Source organism: Symphalangus syndactylus, chromosome 5, assembly GCF_028878055.3.
Source record: "Symphalangus syndactylus isolate Jambi chromosome 5, NHGRI_mSymSyn1-v2.1_pri, whole genome shotgun sequence".
In the NCBI taxonomy this organism is placed as follows: Eukaryota; Metazoa; Chordata; class Mammalia; order Primates; family Hylobatidae; genus Symphalangus; species Symphalangus syndactylus.
In genome coordinates, this window is record NC_072427.2 from 133,563,450 (window position 1) to 133,575,007 (window position 11,558).

The 11,558-nt window shown below is 37.5% G+C and overlaps 1 protein-coding gene across 1 annotated transcript; it reads right to left on the bottom strand.

Annotated features, from left to right (window-relative positions):
- Positions 1-10,936: 10,936 nt before the first annotated feature.
- Positions 10,937-11,176, bottom strand: LOC129481896 (small ribosomal subunit protein eS27-like). The gene has a single exon (XM_055276984.1). It carries the CDS (start codon positions 11,174-11,176, stop codon positions 10,937-10,939), a length of 240 nt encoding a protein of 79 aa, XP_055132959.1.
- Between the last annotated feature and the right edge of the window lie 382 nt (positions 11,177-11,558).

Here is an 11,558-nt window from a genome sequence, read left to right on the forward strand (position 1 = left end):
AGTTGTATATTATAAACTGCATATGCAATACCATATGGACACCATAAAATATCACATGTGTTGTCAAGATAATTTTATATTTAGTGCACGATTAAAATGTCCTATATTATATACCTATCTTTTCTGTGTGTACATAGATTTGTCTAACAAATTGCCTTCATTACCAAATTCAGATATAAATCAAAGTTAAAGTTGCTTTACTTAAATTTAATAAAAAGCAATATGGAAACGTGAATACAGTTTGTTTTTTCTTCACTAGATTTTTCTGCCATGCAGCATTTAACACTGGTGCAGCTGTCAATACCCATTCATCTGCTATCGGGCAGCTTTTTCCTTTCACTCACTGTGACATTTTTAAAGTGGCAAAAAAAAAAAAAGCTTAAAACAGCATATTTGTCACTTTTTTCTTTCTGGTGACCTTTTAAGCACTAGGGAAAATTACTCTGTATGTACTAAACCCTTTAATCATTACACATACATTTCACAATAGTCCTTTATATAAGAGTATCATTTAATTAAATTTAAGGAATTTACATTGTACGTGCTGCTGTTCATTTAATTATTCAAAAATTTAAACATAGGAAAACCTCATAGCTTTTAGCTATGGCAACCATGTAATGCAACTGTAATTTATATTAAGACTCATTTTTATAAGTGGAATTTCAGAAATAACTTGTGCATACCCTCAGCTTCCAGCTTCTAAATTCTGATAAATAGCTACATGAAATATACTTATTCAGTAAATAAAAAATATCTGTTGCTAGTGAGGCAGGACAAGGAAGGTTTTGAGAGGGAAGATGTAAGATTGACTCTCAACTCTATTTTGGATCACTGTGTGACCTTGAGGGAGTTGCTGAATGTCTCTGATTTGCACCCGGAATCTCATCATGTGCGAAATAAGATACTGATAGCCACCTCTCTCCAGCATAGTGCGATTGTGAGGAACAAATTAGCAAATATTTGTATATGTGCTCTGAAATCTCCAAAAAAATGAAGAGGAATATGATTTTTAGTTCAAAAACACAAATATTCTGTTTTCTAGAAATGGTGGAGAAATTAAAAATTCTTATAACATGCCAGAAAGAAATCAAATATTTAAAACAAACTAAAATAACAACATTAGCAACATATTATTTAGTTACTGTCCTTTCTAAAACTAGAAACGGAAATACTGCTGCACCTGCTATAGAATGGCTTTAAAAATTGCAAAAGGTAATAATTCCGGATTGCCTATTTAGTCTCAGTTTTAATTTCATTACTTTGATATAATTGGCTTATCTTTAAAAATGACCAGGTCTTTTTCCTCCTACCCTCTAAACTCTGTGGCCTGGCATAGTAGAAAGTGGATGAAGTTTACATCAGCAACCCTAGAACAGATTGATCTCCTTTGCCATTTACAGGTTGGTCACCAAGAGTGACTTAGCTTCACAAAGCATCAGCTTTCTCATCTCTACAAAACAGAACATCATATCTACCACAGAAGGTTTTTTTGTGGGTCATAAATTGTGTACCAGCATATTGCTGGTAGACAATAACCTCTTGATGAATGGTATTTATTACTGCTGTTATGGCAAGAAATCTCTTGGCACACTTTACTACAAAACAACCCAGTGACCTTATGGATTCTGTTGTGCAGCAAGCATCCAGGCAGAGGTCAAGATGCAGGTGGCCCTCTTCTTCCAAGAAGTCCTCTTGGATCCCTCTCCTCATTTGTCTTTGACATGCTGGGAAAGCAAGGGCCTATCGTGTCCATAGGTAAAATGAAGTTACATTCCAAACCCTCCCCTTGAGGCAAAGGATCCTGGTGTCTTTCTTTCCCCCACTTCCCAGTCTTCTCATATAGACAAATTAGGGGTGGGGAATGGGCTCAGGTTGTGCCTGGTGGTCATAGGCCTGTTCTAATAGAGTACACTAAAGCATCATAATAAAGATGACTACACAGATCACTTGAAACCATTCAAGTCGGTGAGGTTTGGAATAGGAACTTGGATTGAGTCAGAAAGAATGAATGAAATTCTCCAAGCTGGCAGGAGGGAGGAGAAAGATTCCTCAAACAAAGACAATAGCATGCTCAAACCTGGACAAATGAAATGGCATGGGTGGTCTGGTCACTGTGGCTGATGCATGGCTTGAGGACAGATGAAGATCAACAGTGATTGTCATATGTGCCATTCTGAGAAGTCTGGGTTTCATCCTCTATTCAGCTAGGACCCAGTGATGTTTTCAGTGAGGAAATAACACTCCCTGACTTGTGTTTTAGGAAGATGACTTTAACATTTATGTGGAGAATGGGCTGGGATGATAAAAGACTGTACAGTGAGGAATTGTACAACGAGGGTAGACTTTGGAATAGTCAAGCAAGAAAGAGTATGAGCCTGAACTAAGGTAGCATTGGTATAAACAGGAGAAGGGGAAATTAGGAAATGGAACCAACAGAACTCAAATGAATGACCCTGAGGAGTAAGGAGGAGAGAGAGGTTGAGGATTTCCTGAGTAGTTTGAGCAGATAGTAAACCAATTACATATAATAACATTATATGTATTTCAAAAGGAAAATATTCAAACACAATTATGTCCAAAGACATAAGGAAGCAGTCACGTGCTTGCACTTATTTGTAATAAATGTTTGCATTTAAGAGACACTTTTTAATTTATATTTGACATTTTTAAACAAAGGGTAATTAATAACTATATTCCTGTTACTTAAAATCACCTTGAATGTGTAACAGCTACCAATGCTGGGTCATCTTATTGGCAATGATATGCTTTTCCAAACTGTGGGATAACCCTGAAACATGATGTCATGCTCAATAATGTTCTCAACAAAGCATCAGGTAGTTTCCCTTCAGTTTACATGGCAGCTGCATTCTTTAAAAATTTCATGTATGTTTAGGCGGTACAAGCTTACTTCATGTCCATAGGTAAAATGAAGTTACATTCCAAGCTTAGAAAATTGTAAGTGGCTTTTTTCACCTACAAGAATGGCTGGGGGGAACATGTGCAGTTGTGCAGAACACAGGACATTTCTTTGTGTGAGACTGTCCTGTGCTGCACAAGATCCTTAGCATTCCTGCCTTCTCTCATGCTATTGTTAATAGCCAGGCCATTGTGAAACCTAAAATCACTGGGATGATTAAACATCTTCCCAGTGAATTTCCAAAACATTCTTAGGGAATGGTATCACACTGACCCCACTGAAAACTAGAGTGCTTGGGGAAAGTTCCAGAGAAAACACCACAGTTTCCTCTTTTCTTAGCAGCTGGGGAGACCATTTTAGCTCCAGAAAAAAAAAAAAAAAAAAAAAAAAATCAACTCTTTAAAAAGAACTTTGATCCTGCTAGTTGAGAAATCTTTGGTATGACTCAAACTGTACAAGACACACTGATGGCCAATCAAAAAGGATGAGAAGGAAAAAGACAGTATCACATCCATGCTTTCATTTTTAAGTTTCATTTCTCTGAGAGCTTGTGTTACCTTAGGCAATTCATGAACTGTAACAGGCATTTCTTCATGCCCTGAGTGTCCAGGGTAGAGCTGGGAGCAAGATATAGAGAATGGCTCTATCCTTTACTTAATGGGTGGGCCTCGCCCGCTGGTTTGTTGGATCCAGTATTGCTCTGCAGCCAGCTTTCACCAGCTTTTGAGAGCCAACCTAAATCTTCAGGAATTTTGTGAGCCAACTGACAATATGCTGGAAGCTTAAAATTGGCCATAGCGATAATATTTAAACCATGGAAATTGGCAAACACTAAAAATCAGGGCTCTCCCCACTCCCCAGAGCCAGTGGTTAAACATTTACCAGTATACCGCTGGTTGAAGCGCTCCCCCATCCTGTAAGAAAGGGAGAGGTCATCACGGGGGAGGCATTTTACAAATGCCCATAATCCTCTATGTTCGGTCGGCCTCACAAGGCTGCTCATTATACCCTCATGCTTGGTAATAATGCTACAGTAATGTTGTTACTTAGGGACATGCCGATGCTATTTTTCTGAAGCACCCATGCAAGCGTCTCATGGGTGGGCAGTCCCTGTGCTGGGCACTGACAGACAGCCAAAATGGCTCACCCTGAATAGACACCTCTGGAAAATCCTAACATCCCCATCTGTGAAGGAATGCATTTCAGTCCTCCCCTCCTAATCTTCTTACGGTAGCTAAGTTTTACTCAAAGCTTCAGCTTAGACATAAACACTAATTCACTCTTCAATCAATCTGCCACTATGGCAAGACCAAGCTTGGGGAAAAGCCACAGTAGCCTCAAAAGCAACTTGAAACTGACAAATCCCTTAGCTTCAGGTTCTGGGCCAAAAAGAGTTAAGAGTTTGTCAGCTTCAAGTCACTAGAGGCTTTAGAAGTCAGTCAAATCTGCCGACTCAACACATTTTGCTTTAAATAGGAAAGATGCCAACTGAAGCTGAATGGTAAAAGATTTCCAGGGAGTGGTAAAACTAAGGAGAAGGCAGGAGAAAAGAACATGTAGTGATAGTAATAATTCCTTTTTCAAACAATGTGACAGTACTTTTACCAGATATTTCCTCTCCCTTTTCCATTATGTCCTCTGCGTTAAGTATTATTTTGGCCATTTTAACAAGTGGCAAAATTAGAATGGTCAGATACATTTCCCCATGCATTTTGGGATATTAGAACTAAAATCCTGGTCTTCTGATACCTTCCTCTCAATCATTCTTACTCTAGATACGTGTTTCCCATTTGCTAACAGGAAGATAACATAACTAAAACATCCCTTGAGCCACATCCATACTTAGGCTTTTATGCACATGAATCTGTTTAAAAAAAAAAGTTGAAAATAGTCAGATATCCATTTAGTTCAAGTGAATTCTAGCATTAAAAATATATATATAATCTGTGATAACTTCATATGCCATTATCTTCTTATATATTTTTTCTTTTTCCAGCTTTACTGAGGTATAATAAAATAGGCATACTATAAACACAGTAAGTATAAAACCTGATGTTTTGATATATGTATAAACCCATAAAATAATTACCACACTTCAGAGAGTCAATACAGTCATCCCTCAATATCACTGGGGGATTGGTTCCAGAATCTCCCTCAGGTACCAAAGTCCTCAAATGCTCCATTCCCTTATATAAAATGCTGTAGTATTTGCGTATAACCTATGCACATCCTCCCATATACTTTAAATCATCTCTAGATTACTCATAATACCTAATACAATGTAAATACTATATAAATAATTGTTGTGCTACGTTGTTTGGGGAATAATGACAAAAAAAGGTCTGTACATGTTAAGTATGGACACAAATTTTTTCCAAATATTTTTAGTCCACAGTTGCTTGAATTCGCTGATGCAGAATTCACGGATGTGGAGGGGCGACTGTATGTTCCACACGTCCAAAATTCCTCACGCCCTCTGTAATTCCTCTCATCTACCCCTTCCCACACATTCACCCCAGGAAACAACCGATCTACCTTCTGTCAATGAAATAAATTTTCATTTTTAACGTTTTATAAGCATAGACTCATACAATATGTACTCTAGGTCTGACCTCTTTCATTCAGCATAATAATCTCAAGATATCGCCATGTTGTTGTATTACCAATAGTTCCTCCCATTGTGTTGCTGAGTAGCATCTCATTATACGAATATGACACAATTTGCTTATTCATTCACCTATTGATGGGCTTTTGATTTTTTCCAGTCTGATGCTATTATAAATAAAGCTACTGTGAACAATCATGCCAAAGGGTATCTATTGACATATGATTTTAATACCTCAGAGTGGAATGGCTAGGTCTTATGAGAAGGTATGTTTACCTTTTTAAGAAACTGCCAAACATTTCCAAGCTGGCTATGCCAATTTACATTCCCAACACCACAGTATGAGAATTCCTATTCCTTCACATTCTGGTCAACCCTTGGTACATCAGTCTAATTTTAGCAGTGCTAACAAGTGTGTAGTGGTATCTCATTATGGTTTTAATTTGTATTTCCCTAATGAATAATGATATTAAGCATCTGTTCATGTGCTTGTTTCAAATCCACATATCTTCTTTGGTTAAGTCTATCTGCCGCCCATTTTTTGTTGTGTTATTTTTATATTATTGACTTTTGAGAGTTCTATGTATATAATGGATACATGTTCTCTAGCAGATACATTCTTTGCAAGTATTTTCTTTCAGTCTCTGGCTTGTCTTTGCATTCTCTTAATATCCTTTGGCAAGCAGAAGTTTTTAATTTTGATGAGATCTAATTTATCCATCTTTTTGTTTTATAGACCAAACCTTTGGTGTCATATCTAAGAACTTTTTGCCTAACCAAGGTCACAAAGATTTTACTTATGTTTTCTTTTACAAGTTTTAGGGTTTTAGGCTTTACATTTAGGTTTATGATTCAATTTGGGATTCTGAGTTAATTTTTATATATAGTTCAAGGTTTGGATTGATGTTTGTTTGGTTTCTTTTACATGTAGATGTCCAATTGTTCCAGCACCATTTGTTGAAAAGACTATCCTTTCCCCCACTGAATTGTCTCTGCACCTTTGTGAAAAATCAGTTGTCCATGTATATGTGGGTCTATTTCTGTACTGTGTTCTGCGTCATTGGCCTATTTGTCTATCCTTATGTCTTTACCATTGTCTTAGTTAGCTCAGGCTGCCGTAACAAAACACCATAGACTGTGTGGCTTAAACAAGAGAAAGTTATTTTCTTACATTTCTGGGGGCCAGAAGCCTGAGACAAGGATGCCAGCATGGTCAGTTTCTGGTGAAGTCTCTTTTCCTGAGTTGGAAAAGCTTCTCATGATATTCTCACATGGCAGAGAGAGAAAGAACAAGCTCTCTGGTGCCTCTTCTTATAAGGGCACTAATCTCATCATAGGACCCCACCCTTTGGGCCTCAACATGTAAATGGAGGTGTGGGGGTGGGGACACAAACATTCAGTCCATAAAACCATACTATTCATGCCCTGAGAGTTTGAGGGTAGAGTAAGAAGGAAAGATGTAGTAATAGTGACAATTTCTACTTCAATCCAACAGTGCTTTTACTAGATATTCCATCTCCATAACTGATTATAATAAATCTCGACATCAGGTGATATTAGCCTTCCAGTTTTCCTCATGTTGACTATTCTAGGGTCCTTTGCCTTTCCACGTGAATTTTACAATCAGCTTGTCAATTTTTACCCAAAAAGAAACCTGCTAAGCTTTTATTGGGTTTGTATTAAATCTTTAGATCAATTTAAAGAGAATGACAATTGAATTGTATTTCTATATGTGTAAGAAACATTCAAAAATTAAAAATACCACATATAACACCAAAACTATGAAATACTTAAAAATAAATCTGATAAAAGATGTGAAAGACGTGTACCCGAAAACCACAAAACATTGCTGGGAGAATTACAGAAAACCCGAATAACTGGAGAGCTATATCTTGTTCACAGGTCAGAAGACTCAATATTGGAATGATTTCTTCTTCCCTTTAATAATGGAAGCTGCTGCACTTTTATTTTTCTTGGAGATAAGTGAGGCTATTTGACTCCAATCTGCCTAAAAGAATCTCAGCAAAAAAGTGTGCATTATCTCCAGGTCCTATCTTTTTCTCTGTTTTTCTTTTCCCATGGGCTGGTCCAGATGAGGACAGCACCATAGGGTAGTGCATTATCAAGTGTACTTCCCTGACCAGCAGCAACTGCTTCCCCTGAAAACTTGAGAATGCAAATTCTCAAGCCCCACCCCTGAACTGTTCAATCAGGAACTCTGGAGTTGGGGCCTAGCACTCTGTTTTAAAAGAAAAACCCTTCAGGTGATCCAGGCACAGACTGCAAAGTATCAGTTGGAATACGTTTGGCTGAATATGTTTTTGGAGCAGTCACCTACTCTCCCAGGACTGTCTCCACCCTCTTATATGATGGAGAAATAAACTTGTCTTGCTTGAGACTTTGTAATTTTTGTCACCTCATCTATCTCTAACTACACCTCCATTGTGCCTCTATGTAATACAATCCTGACCTTGTATAGATAAGTTTCTTTCGGGACATAGGGTTTATCTCAAAGATAGTATCAAGATTACCACTACATGTCAAGGTTTGTATTTGCCTATACTGAGGGATACATCATAATAATTGGTAGTACGTTTCCTATATAACTTGTGATGTTTTGATAAGTTGGATAAACAATAAAGCGACATAATGTGCTATATTCAGAGATAATTTTATAAATTGTCATATATGTTAGTCTTAAAGATTATGAGACTTACATATTTTCCCTTTTTGCATAATTTTCTTTTTCTCTAATTTTGAGGAGAAAATATGGGATTTTTTTTCCTCTCCAAACTATTTACTTTTTCCAATCTGCTCCCATCACGTAGGTACTTTAGTTGTCTATAGCAGCCAGAATTACCCTGAAGACTTGTTCAAGGGAACTAAAAAGGTATGAACAGCCCTAGTGCTGAAAGTAAGAAAAATAATGTCTTAAATAATATTCACAGTTGACTGTTCTTACAGCAAGAAAAAGAGAAACAATTATGACCTGGAAAAAAATCAGTTATTTTATATATAAAATTATATATAACATAAAATATATATTATTCTATACTTCTTATATAATCTGATCTATATAGCTCAAAATGCATATATGTTTGTGTGTATTTTACACACATATATAGTAAGAGTACAGTGCAATAACTCGGTGGAAATTTTTCAATGGCTCATCATGAAACACTTCTTACAGTGTTTCAATAAGCCTGTCAAAGTTGACTTGAGTACTTCCTGGTGATAGGAAAACTCAAGTGTTCACAGCTCATTCAATATTCTACTTATTTGCTAAGCACCTCCTATCAGACAGCCTCTTCAATTTTTAAACAACCGTAATTGTTTAAAAGTTCTAACTCACATTAACATGAACTCCTCCTGTAAATAGCTTCAACAGAGCTCCCTGCAGAAACGCACTGTGCTAAGAGCTAGGGATAGAGACACAGCTGCCTTCAGGGAACTCACCGTGTCCTGGAGGTAGGGACAGAGGGTCTGATGACAGAATTAATAAATGCCAATGTATGGAGGTACAGAATATTTTCAGAAACTGGAGGAGGATGCCCTAAAAGATGAATAGGAATCAAAAGAGAAACAACATTCCAGGTACCAGGAAGAGTATGGATACAAGCACAGAAGCATAGAAGAGCGGGACATTTAGGAAACCTCTAGTAGCTCTGTATGTCCAAAATTAAAGTTGTGGAATAGATGCTAAGACGGGCAAAAATCTATAAGATGCATATTAAAAGAGACTTGTACATCACAATGGGGAATCAGTAGAAAATATTACGTGAGCAAGTGACATGATTAGCTTTCTGATTTGAAAAATTATTCTGAGTGAAGAGAATGAATCAGAGAAAAGAGAAAACATAAGAAGGAACAAGAGGATACTTGTAAACAGTGTATTAGTTTCTTCCCCACTCTTCCTCCTGCCCTCTCTCCGTTCCCTCCTCCTGCAAGAGAAAATATGTCTAGGCTAAGGTAGCAGAAGTAAGGATGTGGATGAATCAACAGATCCAGGAGAGATGAAATAAGATTCTCATCAGTATTTAGTTATCAACTCAGCATGGGGAGTAAAGGAGAAGGTTGTAGTTCTGTCCCCTGGAGCATCGCAAAAGTCTTTCCTATGACAACCCTTCAGTCATTTAAGAATAATTATCACCTTCTTTCCTTCACCCCTCAAACAAACCAATTCTTGTCCTTCAACCTGGGTACAATAAAATGCCATTCCCCAGTCCCCCTATCTCCCAGTGTTTAAGTGGGTATAGAAGGTGCGTTATCTAAAATTTCTCGACAACCTACTCAAAACTCAAGAAGTAGATAAATGTATTTCTCTCTAGCCTATAAGAATTCACACCAGCCAAAAGATCTCCCTCACTGTTCAGTTGTCAAAAAAATATATTAATGCTTCTAAATCAAGAACAAAAATAAAGTCACTCAAAAATAAAGTTTAACATTTCATATTTTTGGCACTTAAAATATTCTTCTATTTGTGCTTTCCTAACATGAGCATATGACTTGCAAAGCAAAGTAGCCATAAATCAGGCTACTCTAACACCCTCTTCACAGACATTTGTCAGGAAAAATAATTAGTATACTGGCTAAGAGAACACTAATAAAGCAGTGCATTGCATTTCATTTGGTCCTTATTCAACAACTGCAAAGAGTTCCAAAGAAAAAGACAAAGAAAATTAGAATTATTATTATCCTACACCCAGCTTTCCTGATGGAGCATATTTCTTGATGCTGGCAAAACTCCTGGACCTAATCTTTATTTTTTAACCTATTGATCCTTTTCCATTAGTGACAGACTTGTTCTGCTACAAGGGATGGGTTTCCAAATTGGCCTGAGGGAGGCATGTGGGTTAGAAACAATATTGTCATTGGCCTAGTTTTGGCAGGATTGGTGGAAAGTCAGACAACTGTTATGTTTTGGAGTTGCGGGCTAATAGTGCCCTCTGTTTTCCATTTTTGCTCCCATCCACAGAATTACCAGATGGCCAAAAAGCCATTAGAACAGAAGTAATGTTCCAATACAGTGGAAAAAGACCAATCCAGTAAACACTCTAACATCCATCCAGTGACTTAAAATAGCAATCTAAATGTTCTAAACATGAAGGGAAAAAAATAGAAAACATAGCAAAAACTCTTTAAGCCTGACTCCTTTCACCTGAATACATGGTCTTTTCAGAGCAATAAATTTACTGCAGATTCCAGCACCCTCAAAATGTCCCACCCATCTTCCCAAATGCCCAACTTGTAGCCCAGTTGGCCACAATTGTTCAAAAGATTTAGAAGACATTTCCTAAACTTCCCAGAGATTCTCAGTCAGTGGATCCAGGGTGCAGCATAGTAATCTGTAATTCTTTTTAAATACAAAATATGCTTATCAAGATGGTTCCCATTCATCTTGATAGACGGTGCTTTTAATGCTGCTTCCTCCTGAAGGAACATTGTTCTGTAAGGCTTGCTTTTTCTCCTGTAGGCTGGCAGAGAACAGTGGAGCCACCAACACATAAAACTACTGTTTGTGCCTGGCTAAAGACTGTGGTGATTTTACAGCATCCTGGGCATTTCATATCCATGAAGTGCCTGGGGCTCTGCATCAGGCACTCCTGTGTTTCCTCTTCTGGAGAGGGATAAAAGGGATCTTTTGTGAGAGGCATGTTCTCATGGATAGGTAGTCACCACTAGAAAGGGAAATATGTCATTTAAAAAGAATCTTTCCAAGTGATTCTGATGGTCACATTGGGGAACTATTTAAAGGGATCTTTAATGGTCTATCTGTAGGAGAAATTTTCAAATAAGGTGCTGGTGCTAGAAATGGAAGTTATCGGTTGGGTAACTTTTCAATTTTCATACATCCTCTGCTCCCACCTCCAAGTTTCTTCCATGCTTCCTACTGGAGAGGGAATACAGTACACGGGGTGAGTAGGAATTGAAAACCACTGCCTTTGGAATAGAGAATCAGGGAACTGCCTGGAGAGAAATGAAGCAAAACAAAACAAAACGCTCTTGCTCTGATAGTGTGAACTAGTTGGGTGCAAA

What these genes read in the sequence shown, in the direction of transcription:
- LOC129481896 (XM_055276984.1), bottom strand. Translation starts at nt 11,176, where the DNA reads ATGCCTCTCACAAAAGATCCCTTTTATCCCTCTCCAGAAGAGGAAACA.